This window comes from Paramisgurnus dabryanus, chromosome 11, assembly GCF_030506205.2.
Source record: "Paramisgurnus dabryanus chromosome 11, PD_genome_1.1, whole genome shotgun sequence".
NCBI lineage: Eukaryota > Metazoa > Chordata > Actinopteri > Cypriniformes > Cobitidae > Paramisgurnus > Paramisgurnus dabryanus.
In genome coordinates this window covers 9,708,939-9,725,320 of record NC_133347.1, presented here as the reverse complement: position 1 = coordinate 9,725,320, position 16,382 = coordinate 9,708,939, and the positions used below count along the sequence as shown (strand labels likewise).

Below are 16,382 nucleotides of genomic sequence, written 5' to 3'. Positions count from 1 at the left end.
GGTCGGAGCAAGAGAAAGAGCCAATCACACGACACTATAGATTCTACGTAATTGCGCAGCCGTGAGACGCACGCGGAGTGTTTATTATGTATGCGTACTTGAGCGGTATGTATTGACTGAAATTTATCGTAAAACTTTAAGCGATGAGTCGCTTTACATCCATCTTGAGGAGAACGTTCGGAGTGGTTAAAGAGCACGTGGGTACAGATCATTTAGGAAATAAATATTACAACATACCCGAGCAGAAGACATGGACAGGTAGGTCAAGAAACTACTGACATGTTTTTAAACCCAGTAAGTTTAAACTTGAATTAGTTTTGTGCAGAATAAATAAAAGGAAGATTGAGACTCAAATGAGTGTACTTTAGGTTATGTTTTTTATGGAGAGATGATATATTAGTTCACCCTACGTTTTCTTGTCCTCCTGCAGGAAGGGTCATTCGGCCCAGACGTCTGGTGGAATCCGTCAATACATCAGAGTTTGAGTACTCAGAAAACAGCATTCCCTCTGAATGGGATGGTAATAGAGAAAGCATTCATAAATCTCACTGTAAACCAAACCAATAATAACATAAATCACACAGAGTACTTCAGTTCTGCATATCTGTAGTCTGTAGAGAATATGTACCTGTTTACAGTATTAAACATGTAACATTGAAATTGTTTGGGTATTGTCTTAGAATTTAAGGAATACATTTATATTCATTTTAACAAATAGTATTTCTCTTCATGATCTTAATGTTTTTAAACATTGTCATCAAATTATCTAATTATGAACTTAATCTCATTTAATCCCTTAGCTTGGATTAGAGGCAGGCGGAAGCAGCCACCTACTATAGAGGTATTATTTCTATCTATCTATCTATCTATCTATCTATCTATCTATCTATCTATCTATCTATCTATCTATCTATCTATCTATCTATCTATCTATCTCTAGGCCTTTCTTATATTAGGACATTTAAGTAATTATTAAAAATCAAACCTTACAAAATACAATACTTGTGTGCATCTAAAACAAACCAATGGCTATGACTAATATATGTTAAAAGGGACATTTCACAATACTTTTTTTAAGATGTAAAAAATCTTTGGTGTCTCCAGAGTATGTATATGAAGTTTTAGCTCAAAATACCCTATAGATAATTTATTATAGCATGTTAAAATGGCCACTTTTAGGTGTGTCCTTTAAAATGCAAATGAGCTGATCTATGCACTAAATGACAGTGTCGTGGTTGGATATTAGTGCAGGGGCGGTATTATCCCCTTCTGACATCACAGTGGGAGCCAAATTTCAATTACCTATTTTTTCACATGCTTGCAGAGAATGATTTACCAAAACTATGGTACTGGGTTGATCTTTAACATTTTCTATTTGATAGAAGCACTGGGGACCCAATTATAGCACTTTTAATATGGAAAAAGTTAGATTTTCATGATATGTCCCCTTTAAGATATGTCAGTACAGGGTATTTTAACTCAAACATGCATTTTAGTGTGGGACTAGGATAAATTAAAAAAAAAATTCATTTTAAAAGAACCAAACTCAGTTCACTAAGGTGAGAGTATTAGGAACTAGCCAAATGGGACCTCAGTCCTTTTGGTGTTTACATCCCAACTTCATACGAACTCAAACCCCAGCTTTATATGCAGCAGTTGATTGTTTCATATGTCAAAAAAAATGTAACTACAAAAGTGAACCATATGCAGACCACTTTCAGACATGGTCTGAGAGTACGGTTCACTTTGGGTCTTTGTTCATATATACACATTTAACTGTAAGGGTTGCCATTACTGCATAATATTAAGTGGCTTGTCAACATACATTTCTTTCACTGTCTTTAGGAGTTGCTAAAGAACATACACTACAGGGAGCAGATTAAAATCAAAGCCCAAGAGGCAGATGAGAAGGATAAGACCCTGCAGTCCATCGAGTATGAGGAAGCTTTGGTGACTCGACCTGCTCAGACTCAGATCAAAGGTCACGCATCTGCCACACAGTTTGGACAGTCTGAAGTCAACGAGGACCCTGTAAGCACTGCCAACTCATTTCAGCCAGGGTCCTGGACACCCCCGGGAACCAAGAAATAGGACAATTGCAAGACAATCAGGACAAATGGCAGTTTTAATAATTTATGGGTTGTGATCGCATTTTAGTGTTCATTGTCTTTAAATTGTATTCGGAGGGCTATAGCTAGAACTCAGTGGAAATGACTCAAAGATGATTGAATTGCTTTATATTGTTATTTCAATGTATAATTCATACAATTATGCAAAAGCATACCATGTATTTGATTAAATGAAATGTCATTTCATTGGAGTGGATCAATGTATGCATTTTCTTGAAGAATCTCAGCAGAATAAGAATTTTACATCATTACAGAAATTTAAAATTTTAGTGTTTCATTCAAATTAAGTGTTTTATGCAATTAATCTCAAATTATGTCATACAGTCTGTGTTAAATAAGATTTAGAAATACAGTAATCACAGACATTAGACCATTTTGAGGCAAATCACGTTAATATGTTTTATTATTAAAAAACCATAAATTAACTGTTAATTGGATTTAACTTGGAAATGGCAAGAATAAACAAACCAGTAAAAAATGGAATGCAGAATACTGCACAAGTATGCAGAGCATTATTTACTGCATTAATAATATTCTAGAAAAGTACTGCAGTCCTGCCACTGAGATCAATCAATCCCTCAGAAAGGCCTCCTTTAAGCCCAGTCTTGCTCCAGATCCCATAAGTCATAACTGTCCTGGGTTATGATGGAAGTTGATTTATCAAGAGATCGGGGTATTTATTTGACCCCTCTACGTCTCATGGTGTCCAGCTCAATCCTTCTTGGCTCTCTTGGCTTTTGCAATGTTCTCCTGTCGTTTCTGTTTCTTCTTCTGATCACGGTCTTTTGCCTCTATCATCTTGGCGAGTTTCCAGGACAACAGGGCACTGATGATAAACAGAGGGGTCAATGCCAGGATAACCGTGGTGAGGAAGCCATACGGGTCTTTGGCTGCCCACTCCACTACATATTCTGCCCATGCTTTCAAATCAATCATTGTCAGCACCAGATGCTAAAAGGGGATGCAGAGATTTGTGACATCACATTACAAAACAAGAAATGTCAACGTTGACATAATTATATTGGGACATTTAAGTAGTTTTTATAAACAAACCTTACCAAAAAACACTAATAATGTGCATCTTAAGACCAAACAGTGGCAACGATATATTTTAAGATATGGCAGTACAAGTTGTAAATTCAGGCAGCTCAAACATGCATTTTAGTCTGGGACCAACATAAGCCCGTTCCGGGAAACCGCCCCTGTGTATTTTAGAATAAATATTCCGGTTGATTCATCACACTGTTTGCTTGCTAGCTAGCTAACTTGTTTAGCAAGCAATCGTGCAGATTAACATTTTTGCTTTTTCAGTCTGAACCAAAATATTTTAAATTATAGTTAATTGACTTATTTGAGAAAAGGGTAAATTAGTTACATTATCTAGCCATGATGCTACAAGTTAGCAACACAAACATTTCTAACGACTCCTCTTACGATTAAATAAACTCGTAATTATCATTACGTTATATATGTATAATATAATGTTTTTTAAATTGATCAACTGAAAATAAAAACGATTACCCACCAAATAAACCGTTCAGTATTTGACGAACAGTTATAGGTCGATAACTGTAGCCTGAATCATACGGTAATACAAGCGGAAATGAAACTCTTAACTTGAGTTTCTAGTGCAGTACGGGAAATGTAGTCCATTTCTCTTTTTTGAACATTGGAAAACAGAATTACAAAATATCTATATTATATATTCAAAAATATAAAAACATACAATATGAATATACAAACACCATTCATATAAAATCGATAGTTGAGATTTACCTAACTTTTGTCATATCTACCTAGAAAAGTTCACTAAACAATAACATTTCATGAGAAATCAAATATACAATTCAAAATATACAATAAACAACATAGTTTATTTTAGTTAATGGTTTTTTTTTTTACAAATTTTAAAATTCATATTTAAATTCCTTAATACAAAACATGCATTGTAATCATAGACTGAAAAAAATATTGAGGAAAGAAGAAAAACACATATCATCAACTAACAGCATCACTACACTACATAGAATATGGTATAAATATGTAACAGTAAAAAATATATATATATATTGAATTAAGTATTTATTTAAAACTACTTTTAAAAAGTTTGTTATGCGTTATTCAGACCATTATTTTGAAATATAGCACCAAATATAGCACCAAGAACAACCAATGGCTGTCGTGCGATCAGTCATGTGACCAAACAAACTATCCAATCACAAGTTTTCGAAGCGTTCCGTCGTAATTTCAAACGGGTGCGAATCTATTTACACAACGAGTCGTAAGCTAATGTTTAGCGATTTTGTTTTTATATACATTTATTTGAGTTAGTAAGTTACAGTTTACAGATGCTACAATAACCTCGCTCGTTTCTGTAGGTAACGTTAACAATGAAAGCGGTCATATAGGTGTTAATACATCGCTAAACTTTTCAATGAGTTCTCACATCGTAACCCCAGGTCCGTACAGGGCCACTAAACTGGTGAGTACCTTTAAAAAAGAAATGTAACATTATATTGATTCAGTTGGATTTTATTTTAAACGAATGTAATTGAAAACTACGGGAACCTGTTTGTTATGTTTTGATGCAGGCTTGTATTAAGCTCCTTCTAGTGTATGGATTTTTGTTTAGTTTAATAAATGAGGATAATAAGGATTTTTGTTTAGTAGGATTCTGTTTTTATATGTTTGTGTCGTAATTTTGTCAGATTAATAAAAAATGTGGAGTCTCTCTTGCTCTTTAATGCATGTAAAATATTTTCTGATTCTCACTTGGCATTTTCTGTGTGTTTTTCAGTGGAATGAAGTGACAAAGTTGTTTCGGGCAGGGATGCCCTTGAAGAAACACAGGCAGCACTTCAGACTTTACGGGAACTGCTTCAGTGCATCAGCAGCTGTGGACTGGCTACATGAACTTCTGAAAAGCAACAGCAATTTTGGACCAGAGGTCACCAGACAGCAGACCGTCCAGCTGATGAAAAAGTTCTTGAAGAACCATGTTATTGAGGATGTGAAAGGTCGATGGGGCATGGAGGACCTGGAAGACAACAGCCAGCTTTACAGGTTTGACACTGCAGACATTTTAGGAATGTTAGAAATGTTTTTGTTTTAAAGTATAGAGAGAGAAGTGTAATATACTGGATGAAAATTGTTTTTCAGATTCCCATCAACATCCCCACTGAAGCCTATTCCCAACTGCTCCCCTGTTAAGAGGAAAAAGAGCATATCTATGATGGACAGGGAGGGTTTCTTCAAATTCAGGAGCTCTAAGAAGTTTGACAAAGAAGTTTTGGTAATTTTCGCTGCTTGGTGATTGTTATTGTGATTTTAAAAGCATCATTTTCGATACATAATATCACCCCGCTATTTCACGCAGGAAAACGTGGATCCAGAAATGCAAGATTCTCCTGTAGAATCTGCCTCCACTGAGACGGAGCGCTGTAGGGAACTCGCAGAGGAAGACATTCAAGTGATCTGGAAAAATGTGACACTTACACAGTAAGTTTCTCACCTCACCATTTGTCATTTGTTGCATAGTTTGTATGCATTGAGATACTCTACTTCAGTGGTTCTCAAACTGGGGGCCACAAGATGGTGCCAGGGGGGCCCCAGTTTTATGAAATTTTTTGAAATACATTCATTTATCATGAATTCTGTGTAATTAAACCTAAAAAATAATAAGCCAACTAACCAACAGCACTACTAGGTATAATTTAATATGTTTTGTTCAATTAAAATATTACATTTTAGAACTGTTTTGTCATAAATTTTCTTTCGGGGGGCCGCGAAAGAATGCAACGTAGACAAGGGGGGGCCGCACACTAAAAAAGTTTGAGAACCACTGCTCTACTTAAACCCTAAGCAGATCCTGTTCCTTTTCTGCAGGGGGCTCTATGGTACAATGATGATATTTTATCAGTTAATGCTGTGGTATTGACATGGTGCTTTAAAACATTAGCACTATGGTGCATGCATAAACAATTAAACAAGATATCATATTACTTTATGGTGCATTTGTGAGAAGTGAGCACAAATGGACAGATGTAATTGAGGCTTTTGGCGATTATGTGATTGTTTCACCAGTCATTGTAATTCCGATTAGTTTTTCGATTAATTGTGCACCCCTACTTTTTATTATAGCTGTAAAAGATTTTCTTTTTGCATTGAATTTAGATTTTGTCTAGATTTTCCATTGCCTTTACAAATGCCTAACTTTTTTCATTTCTGTCAGTTTGCAGAAGCTGTTGGGATCCTGGTGTCTTGAAGATGTTTTGGATCCATCCCAAGTCAACCCTCAGTTCATTTTACATAATATGACCAAAGTCAATAAACATGGAGTTGTTTCCTTGGAGGACAAAACAGGTAGGCCGAATACATGTGTCATTTTATGATTTCCAAACAAATGATGGCAAATGTCACCTTTTGAATACCATTTTTTTTATTTCCCCTTGCACAGAGGATTTGCCACACTGGGTTTTGTCTGCCATGAAATGTCTTGCAAACTGTAAGTTAAGTTTTTTTTTTTAAGAGGACATATTATGAAAATTTGACTTTTTCCATGTTTAAATGCTATAATTGGGTCCCCAGTGCTTCTGTCAATCTAGAAAATGTAAAAAAGATCAACCCAGTAACTTAGTTTTGGTAAACCATTCTCTGCAAGCATGTTGAAATTTGCCTCCCCCTGTGATGTCAGATGGGGATTATCCGTCCCTTAATCTGCACTATCCAACCACAACCCTGCCATTTAGTGCAGAGATCTAAAGGACACTCTCAAAAACAGCAAATTTTTGCTCTCACCTACAAAGCGGCAATTTTAAAATGTTATATTATATAAATATTCTATATGGTATTCTGGAGACACCACATATTTATTTGACATAAAAAAAAAGTCTTGTGAAATGTCCTCTTTAACAGCATGTTAAGTTTTAATGTTGTAATCAAATTAAGATTAAATAAAATAATTTAATTTAAATTAATTAAATAAGATTGCTTATCGATAATAATGATGTAATAATGCATTGCTGTTTTCCAAACTACAAAGGGCCAAAGTATGACTCAAACCAGCCATCGTACCCGGGCTTTGAGAGAGATGTGTTCAAAACGGTCTCCGGCTATTTCTACAGTCTGTCTCAGCCACTGCTTACCTATCAGTACTATGAACTGTTTGTCAACATCTTGGGTATGTATGAAGCAGTTTAATTGTTTGTCTTTAGGCATTTGTCAGGTGCTTTAATCTAAAGCAATTTATACATAGCTATACATGTTATGTGTGTTGCCTGGGGGATCGAACCCAGAACCTTTGCACTTCTAATGCAATGCTCTACCAATTGAGCGAGAGTACTTATAGTCTCATTATTAAACTTGCCTTAAAAGGATAGTTTACCCAAAAATCCGATATAAAGTAAATCCAGTAACAATCCACCATTTATATTCCATGGAAAGTCACACAGGTTTTGGGTAAACTGTCCCTTTAATCACTGGTTTTAAGGATAAAAATATGGGATGTGGGTCGTAACAAACAAAATACTTTGACAGAACAAACAGTTAAGTCACGCAGTTTCTACTGACTTCACTGCTTTTGTGTTGTCAAACTGTGTTTGATACTAACCCGGTCTGCTTTGTTTTAAATGTCTTCTTTCATTCCTAAGTGTCTTTGCCTGCCTGTTTGTTGTTCATGTTCTGTTGTCTGGTCCTTTGTCAGTTATGTGTGGCTACATCAAGGCTCCTAAAAGTCAGTGTGGGAAGCGTAAAAACCAGGAGGAACCGACCTGCCCGCAACCAGCCAAAACCCTTCATCTGAACGCTACCAACCTGTTCAAATCAACCGAATGCTTACTCATGAGCTTACTAAGAAAGGAAGCCTATGATGAAGTAGATTCTCCCATGAATGAAGTGTTTAGTTGTAAAGTAGAGACTCAGTTAGAAGCTCATAATGCACAACAGCCCGTTTTTAGAGGTAGAAGGGTCAGCGCTGGAGATGGACTGGAAGGCAGCTATCTAGAAGCTCCAGGCTGCAGGCTGCGATCCAGAAGTTGCTCTTTGGAGGGAATTGTAGATAACTCTGCGGATTTCTGTTTTAAGAACAAACTGTTCAGGTCGTCTGAAAGTTTACATTCATGTGGGAGCGATAAGTCGTTACCTCAGACAGATTCTTTAGTCGATTCAAACCTCAAATATGAGATTCAGGGCTCTGTAGTATCTAGAAACCCTTGTTCAAGTGTGGCTGATCCAAAGATCCAAAATGTGCAAACGTCCAGCAACAGGGCAAACTTCCCACTTCCATCAGACCTCCGGCGAACCAACCAGAGACCCACCAAAGCACGGCCCAGAAGCATCGGTAATTTGTTTGACATTGAGGAGACCAAAGAAATGTCTGCTAGCAGTTTTAGCATCCACGCCCCTGTGGCTGAAATTACCATGAGACCGGACTGTTCCTCTAGCATTGACCTTAGAGTTCCCGGTTTGCCTGTGAGTTTGCATGGAAGCTGCATGAATGTTAGAGCAGGTCCGACCATTAGCAGGCGCTGTCAGAGCTCTTTGGACCTAAGCAAACCTGCACCCGCTCGGCCCCCTTTGGCCCGATTAGCACGCCGGCTGAGTCCTGAGCAAAGTAAGATCATAAGTGCATGCATATTTTAAAAAAAAATCACAAAATTAGGAAGTGCTTGTTGTTTGTGCTTGAGCATGTGTTTGTCACGGCTGCCAAACTAACATTGATTGTAATTCCTAATACTAATTCATGCTAGAGATGCCGTCCTTTCTGTTTAACTCAACTAAGGTAATATTTGAATTAGAGGAGTAGTGTTATTATTTATTCACCCTCGTGGCATTTGAACCCCAATGTTTTTCTTTGTTCTTCAGAACCCAAATGCAGATTTAGAAAAAAAAGTGTTGCCTCTCTTTCAGCGCACATTTTCTGCCTGAACTGTTGTTTAGTCAGGACACTTAAAATATATGACAAGTCAAGTGGAGTTATTTATTTAACACTTTTGGGACACTTTGAAGCTTGTAGGGTGTTTTTTGGTTCCCAAGGTGGTCAACATCCACTCCCATAGTAACCAGAAAACCCCTGCAAAACATTGGGGGTACAAACATGATCGTGAGTAAATGATGATGGTTTTGATTTTGGGGTGAATAATCGCCGAAATGCAATACTGGGAGGCTTTTCTGTATGGTACTCTTTTTTTCAGTTAATTAGTTTATTTTTTAAACATTTTTGCATTTATAGGTTTTTTTTTTTGCAAAACCTTAGGTTTGAATTTGGCTTTATTAAATTCTGCTAGAGATTCTGAGTAGTTGTCTTACTAGGTGCTAAACATTGCTGTTGGGTTTGCTTTTTTTTGTCTTACATGGCTATTTACAAAGTTGGTCATCAGTAAGTTTGAACATACTGTTTAGTTTGATTGTATTTAAAGGAATAGTTCGCCCCAAAATGAAAATGTGTCATTACCTCATTTATGTCGGATCAAATCAAGTTTTTTTTCTGTGGAGAATTTTATTGAATTGTCTAAAGCTCCACCTCTTAAAATGCATTATAGATATTATGAGAAATTTTTGTAACCAAACCATTCAAGGACCCCATTCACTTCCATAGTAGGAAAAAAATACTATGGAAGTAAATGGGGTCCACGAACAGTTTGGTTACAAACATTTCTTAAAGGAAAACACCACTGTTTTTCAATATTTTGTGATGTTCTTACCTCAACATAAATGACTTAATACAGTACCTATCTTTTTTCAATGCATGCACTTTGAATCTTTGTACAGTGCTTTGTAAATGTGTTAGCATTTAGCCTAGCCCCATTCTTTCCTATGGCTCCAAACAAAAGTCTTTAATAGGGAAAACATGGAAGTGTTAGATGGCTTCTAAATTCATCCCTGTTTGGAGCCATAGGAATGAATGGAGCTAGGCTACATGCCAACACATTCACGAGGCACAGTACAAAGATTAAAAGTGCATGCATTGCAAAAAGATAGGGATGTATTAATTTGTCGAAGTTGAGGCAAGATCATAGTAAAATATTGAGATCTTGCTTTGGTTTGTAAAAACATGAGAATGAGTAAATGATGACAGAATTTTCATTTTTGGGTGAACTATCTCTTTAAAGTAGATATGTCTTTCTTTGGTTAATAATGTAATGTATTTTCATTTTGGTCTGAGTTTCACCTTTAAGGTTGTAGTCAAAGTAAAATTATTTGCTGTAGTTGCTTTTCATGCTTTGATTGATGTCTATGGTTTACACGTGGGACACATCGCACATTTCAGGTCTGTTGCAGCCATCGCTGGAGCGTGTGGCCATCGAGGCTCTTCAGCTCTGTACGTTACTCCTGCCGCCCGCCAGTCGCCGTAAGCTGCAGCTTCTCCTCCGAATGATCTCGCGCATGAGTCAGAATGTGGACATGCCACGACTGCATGATGTCATTGGAACTCGCACACTGGTTAGAAACAGCAACACAAACTTTACAGCTCCTGTTGTCTTTTTAGCAAGAGCAGTAGGCCTATAGTTCATTATGAACAGATTTTGAATTTTTTTTTTAGACAACACAGTATCATAGACTAGTAGTAGGACTCATTTATAAATGAAATACTTTTGTAATAAGATAAATATCACATAAAAGTGTTTTTAAAATATCTTTATCTGCTTTAAAGGGATAGATAGGTCAAACCCAAAACTTACAACCAACTTAAACCCCTGACATCATTTACTTAGAGGGGGTTTCCCGGACAGGAATTACCTAGAGACAAGACTAGGCCTTAATTTAATTAGGAAATATAACTAGTTTTAACAAACATGCCTTACTAAAACATTACTTGCGTGCATTTTGAGGAAAAACAAAAGGCACTGATGTATATAATGATATGTCTGTGCAAGTTGTTTTCAGTTTTGGACAGCTCTTACATTTATTTTAGTCTAAGACTAGTCCTTATCCCTGTCCGGGAAACTGCCCCATTATCTATTTTGGGATGGTTTTTCCGGACATATCTAAACATGTATCAGTGCCATTGTTTTGTCTTTTGCACACTAGTATTGTTATTTTGTAAGGCATGTTTGTAAAAACTACTTGAATGTCCTAATCTAACTAAGACCTAGTCCTGGATTAACCTAATCCCTCTCCGGGAAACTTCCCAGAATGTTCCAAATTAATATGACTTCTTTCAAGTTAAACACAAAAGGCACTATTCACTTTCATTGCATCTATTGAATGCTGTCCGTCTGATCTCTGTTTTTGTCTTGCATAAAAGAAAGAAGCTCTGGTTTGAAACAACATATACAACATATACCTCGTCATTAAAACTAAAATAAGATGACTAAAATATAGTTGTAATAGTTTGAGAAAAAGGTCAGAATTATAAAACAAGATTACAATAATATGTATTTAATATTTTAAGAAGAAAAGTCAAAATTATAAAATAGGATTATAAGAATATTTTGATGTAATATTTTGAGAAAAAAAAATCTAAATTATGAAACAAGATTACAAGAATATTGATGTATTTTAAAAAAGTGTCAAAATTATAAATTAAGATTACAAGAATATGAATCTTATATTTAAAAAACAAATTATGAAATAAGATTACAAGAATATTGATCTAATATTTAAAAAGTCAAAATTATAAATGAATATTACAAGAATAGTGGTGAAATATTTTGAGGAAAAAAGTCAAAATTATAAATTAGGATTACAAGAATATTAATCTTATATTTAAAAAACAAATTATGAAATAAGATTACAAGATTATTGATCTAATATTTAAAAAGTCAAAATTATAAATGAATATTACAAGAATAGTGGTGAAATATTTTAAGAAAAAAATTAGAATTATAAATTAGGATTTCAAGAATATTAATCTTATATTAAAAAAAAAAAACAAATTATGAAATAAGATTACAAGACTATTGATCTAATATTTAAAAATTCAAAAATTATAAATGAATATTACAAGAATAGTGATGTAATATTTTGAGAAAAAAAGTAAAAATTATAAATTAGGATTACAAGAATATTGATCTAATATTTAAAAATTCAAAAATTATAAATGAATATTACAAGAATAGTGATGTAATATTTTGAGAAAAAAAGTAAAAATTATAAATTAGGATTACAAGAATAGTGATGTAATATTTTGAGAAAAAAAGTAAAAATTATAAATTAGGATTACAAGAATAGTGGTGTAATATTTTGAGAAAAAGTAAAAATGATATAAATTAAGATTACAAGAATATTGATGTAATATTTTGAGAAAAAAAGTCAAAATCATAAATTCGGATTACAAGAATATTAATCTTGTATTTTGAAAAAAGAAAACTAAATTATGAAATAAGTTTACAAAAATATTGATCTAATATTTAAAAAAAAGTCACATTTATAAAATAGGATTACAAGAATATTAATGTAATATTTTAAGAAGGTCAAAATTATAAGAATATAGTTAAGAATAAACTGTTCTTTGCTAAGACTTTATTTTCCTTTTAGTCTCAAAATATTACAACTTTAATCTAGTATTGCTGTGAATTTAATCTCGTAATTTTTACTTTATTTTCAAAATATAACAGGTTTAATTTTACAATGCTATGACCATATTCTCATTTTTATTTTATTCGCAAAACTTTAACCTCGTATTGATGCACCTTTATTCCTGTCATTTTAACTTTATTCTCAAGACTGTTTATGGCTACATGGCACTAAAATGCCATAAGGGTAAATCTATAGTGAGATTTTTATTTTTGGATGAACTATCCCTTTTAATTTCCTGAGTTGCTTTTGTGTACAACCATATTTTTTCCTCTGTGTTTTAGTTTATATAATCCTTTACAAATTAAATGTATGTTTGTGTGTGTGCAGTTGGTGCAGACGTTCTCTCGATGTGTTTTGAGTTGTGAGGATGTGGATGATCTGGACGAGCTCTTGGCCACAAGACTTTTATCGTTTCTCATGGATCACCATCAGGAGGTCATGCAGGTGCCTCTGTACCTGCGCAGTGCTGTAGAAGATCACATCAGCTATCTCAAATCACTGGTGCGTCCTCATAACATATTATAGGTTAATTAAATATGGCTTACCATGTTATATTTTAAGTTTATCCTCCTAACATTGATTTGCATGCATTCCTTATCACAGACCACATGGCCAGGATCTGGCGTTGCCATGCCGACGTACTCATTCTGCAGGCAGATTAGCACTCAAGAGTTTGAAGAGCAGAAGCTCTCTGTATCCCAGGCAGCTTTAGCCGATCTACTAGAGAATCTCATCAAAGACAAGACCATGTCTGTGAAAGAGAAGAAAAAGAAGCTGAAACTGGTATTTATTTAGCGTGCTTTAACAGAGTTTATGCTTTCCATAAATATGGCACAAATTGCATTAAAATGAATACATTTGGTATGTTTTTGCATTTGGCAATCATGGTTCATTTTACCTGTCCATGTCCCATTGCTATTTTAAAATTGTGTTACATATATGCAATACTACCAAAAGCACTGTGTACTACTGTGGTATGTGTATGAAATACCATGGTAATGCAGTGGTACTTTCTGGTTATTTGGTTATGCATGTACCCATTTGTTAAAAAGTTAAGGCCTTGTTTGTGGAAAGTTGACTTTATTCCTTGTTGACGTTTTTTATATTTTCTCTTAGTTTCAGAAGGAATATCCTGACATCTATTCGAGACGTTTCCCCACGACAGAGAGTGAAGCTCAGCTGTTTTCAGATAAGCCAAAGATAAAGCCGCCAATGTTGTTAGGAATCAAAAAAGGCAAAACATTCAGTATTCGAAACTGAAGACCTTCTTTGGGTGATGTATGTATTTGGGAGACTGCTTGTGAGTTTTGAGAGCCTTAGTTGATCTGATGTGGTGGGATGCCTGTATGCCCTTTTTTTTACTTTTTTAAACTGACATCAGATCACCTCAGTTTGAAGTCTTTTAAGTCTCATGTGGGTTTTGGCTCAGTGACTTTTGATGATTTTTTTCAGTTATCATTAGGTGTCAGACAGTTTTAATGTTATTTATTTTGTTATAAGTTATTGGGAGTTGTCATATTTGTAGTGTCACGGGGTTCAAAATTTAACAGGCCCACGGCAAATGCTATGCAAAGAGTTTGAATATGCCTTAAATATTGAGCCTCTTTTAAATGGAATGAAGTCAGATTTTTTTTATAATTATTCGTGTGATATTTTTATATTTGTTTTAGTTTATTCTCTTTTCCTTTCATCTTTGTGTGTGTTTACAGAGTTCAGGTGCTTAAAAAGTGTTTACTCGTACTCGGAATTGTAAAGACGTTTTAATATAATCATTTTCTATGTGACATGGGTGTTTTCTGTCTACTAAGCCTGTATGGGCTTATTTGCACATTTTTTTCCATCTCAGATATGCTAAATTGTCATCTTTATGTACAAAAATTCAGTGCTCATTATTCATCAGAATATTTAGTTTCATTGGATCTTGCACTCTGTAACTGTACTGATTTAAATGTATATATTTGTATTTGTACTCATCAAATTTTATGTTTACATTCATTTACAAGTTATGTTGTTTTATCAATGTGTTATATGAGCCCATTTGTTTTAACCCTGTTCTATGCAATAAACTGTTTTGAAATGAAAATTTGTTTGTTTTGTGCAACTATAATAGTTCAAATATACATCTACATTTTCTACAGGGGACATATCAAGAAAATCTGACTTTTTCCATGTTAAACCATTCTCTGCAAGCATGTGAAAAAATAGGTCATTGAAATGTGGCTCCCCTGTGATCAGTTGTGTTTGACACATGAAAACGTCCCGGGTTACGTATGTAACTGTTGTTCATTGAGAAAGGAACGAGACGCTGCGTCTCCTTTGCCATACTTCCTGCGTCCCTGTAAGGCAGTCTTTGGCCATATTTCAGATAGCGATATACTTCCTGGCTCCTGCGTCAGCCTCTTTTTGACGTTAAGCCTCACCATTGGTTGAATTTGATATACACATTCAGACGCACTTACCCCTGGAGGCGTCCCCAAAGTGTCACCGCAGTGACGCAGCACGAGTTCCCTCGAAAGGGAACTGTAACAAAGTATCTTAAAAGGTAACCTTGCTCTTACTTGAAATGTGTCCCCACATTTACTCTTTGAATTTGAGGGTATTGGACCTGGAAAGTCCTTGAAAGGTCCTTGAATTTGAAGTTAACTAAGGTGTGGGAACCCTGTGTGATGTCAGAAGGGGATAATACCACCCCTTAATCTGCACTATCCAACCACAACACTGCCATTTAGTGCAGAGATCCACTCATTTGCTTTTAAAGGACACACCCAAAATGGCACAAGTCTGCACATACCTACTCTGGAGACACCAAAGATTTATTTTACATCTTAAAAAGTCATCAGTATTTAAATCATATCACCCCAGTCTCTATTTATGAATATGTTGCTCCAACCCGGGAAAACAAATCATCTGTCATCCAGAGACAACGAAAGGAAGTGCGATTAATTTAATAAATGCTGCCACATTCCATGGTCCTTTGTTATGACAAAGACAGACTTCTTCATCACAGGGTTTAAATTTCTTCATTTTGGTCATAAATAATAAGAGCTTCAGTGTCAAAAGAGCCCTATAAGCATTTAAATCTGAATGCACATCTCTGAGTTTATAAAAGAGAATCAGCATACAAGTAATTTGGCAACGTGCTTTGCAGTTAAGCGGCTTTGGCTGCGTATATTTTAAACGTTGACACCTTCATAACTGAAATGTTGTGCCGTGTGAAAGATCATGTGATAGGCTTGTTTGACTTCATGTGGCACCGTATGAACTGATAGACGGATGAATGACATCACAGTACCGTGAGAACGATTTGAAATCACTCCTCCGTATGATTCCTGGAATCGCTCTCGCGATACTTTGATGTCATCCACCAAGTCGAACAAGCCCATTAACTATTACACTTACACTCAGTGTTGGGGAAAGTTACTTTTTAAAGTAATGCATTACAATATAAAGTTACTTAAAAAAGTAACTTTTTGTGTTACTTTTTTCTTACTTGATCTCTTTCAGGAGAAGTTCTGAATTCAGAAATTGCATATTTCCATTGCAAAAATGTCAACCTCTGACCTGCCATCTCCGTTTCTGACTCAAATTGTTCCCGCTCCGGTGTGGACGCATAGTTTAATTCAGTGTATTACTTTATTTTTAATCAAATTAATTAAACTGAAAAGTTACTCCCATTACTTTTTTAAAAAGGTAACTTAAATATTAATGTGTATATTTTTAAAAAATTAATCCGTT

At 35.0% G+C, this 16,382-nt stretch overlaps 4 protein-coding genes across 5 annotated transcripts in view; 3 read left to right on the top strand and 1 right to left on the bottom strand.

The window, feature by feature from the left end:
* Positions 1-16,382, top strand: part of LOC135729190 (retinal Mueller cells isomerohydrolase) — a 298,130-nt gene that overhangs the window by 275,114 nt on the left and 6,634 nt on the right. The window lies entirely within an intron of this gene.
* Positions 43-2,325, top strand: ndufaf2 (NADH:ubiquinone oxidoreductase complex assembly factor 2). Its single transcript, XM_065248509.2, has 4 exons — positions 43-258; positions 431-520; positions 801-841; positions 1,846-2,325. The coding sequence occupies exons 1-4, from the start codon at positions 144-146 to the stop codon at positions 2,089-2,091; spliced, it is 492 nt and encodes a 163-aa protein (XP_065104581.1). The 5' UTR covers positions 43-143; the 3' UTR covers positions 2,092-2,325.
* Positions 2,221-3,736, bottom strand: smim15 (small integral membrane protein 15). The gene is made up of 2 exons (XM_065248510.1): positions 3,655-3,736; positions 2,221-3,080 (listed from the first exon to the last, which is right to left on the bottom strand). The coding sequence occupies exon 2, from the start codon at positions 3,063-3,065 to the stop codon at positions 2,841-2,843; it is 225 nt and encodes a 74-aa protein (XP_065104582.1). The 5' UTR covers positions 3,066-3,080; positions 3,655-3,736; the 3' UTR covers positions 2,221-2,840.
* Positions 4,377-14,692, top strand: depdc1a (DEP domain containing 1a). 2 transcript variants are annotated; one of them, XM_065248505.1, is made up of 12 exons: positions 4,377-4,611; positions 4,927-5,192; positions 5,289-5,421; positions 5,506-5,627; positions 6,361-6,491; positions 6,586-6,633; positions 7,171-7,308; positions 7,831-8,739; positions 10,396-10,568; positions 12,975-13,148; positions 13,251-13,430; positions 13,764-14,692. In XM_065248505.1, exons 1-12 carry the CDS (start codon positions 4,564-4,566, stop codon positions 13,905-13,907), a joined length of 2,466 nt encoding a protein of 821 aa, XP_065104577.1. In that variant the 5' UTR covers positions 4,377-4,563; the 3' UTR covers positions 13,908-14,692. The 2 variants fall into 2 exon arrangements, with proteins under 2 accessions (XP_065104577.1, XP_065104578.1); XM_065248506.1 differs by lacking the exon at positions 7,831-8,739.

What these genes read in the sequence shown, in the direction of transcription:
- ndufaf2 (XM_065248509.2), top strand. Translation starts at nt 144, where the DNA reads ATGAGTCGCTTTACATCCATCTTGAGGAGAACGTTCGGAGTGGTTAAA. An exon ending in CGAGCAGAAGACATGGACAG is followed by an intron (nt 259 to 430) that starts GTAGGTCAAGAA and finishes GTCCTCCTGCAG; the next exon opens with GAAGGGTCATTCGGCCCAGA. An exon ending in CATTCCCTCTGAATGGGATG is followed by an intron (nt 521 to 800) that starts GTAATAGAGAAA and finishes TTAATCCCTTAG; the next exon opens with CTTGGATTAGAGGCAGGCGG.
- smim15 (XM_065248510.1), bottom strand. Translation starts at nt 3,065, where the DNA reads ATGATTGATTTGAAAGCATGGGCAGAATATGTAGTGGAGTGGGCAGCC.
- depdc1a (XM_065248505.1), top strand. Translation starts at nt 4,564, where the DNA reads ATGAGTTCTCACATCGTAACCCCAGGTCCGTACAGGGCCACTAAACTG. An exon ending in AAAAATGTGACACTTACACA is followed by an intron (nt 5,628 to 6,360) that starts GTAAGTTTCTCA and finishes CATTTCTGTCAG; the next exon opens with TTTGCAGAAGCTGTTGGGAT. An exon ending in CCGGCTGAGTCCTGAGCAAA is followed by an intron (nt 8,740 to 10,395) that starts GTAAGATCATAA and finishes CGCACATTTCAG; the next exon opens with GTCTGTTGCAGCCATCGCTG.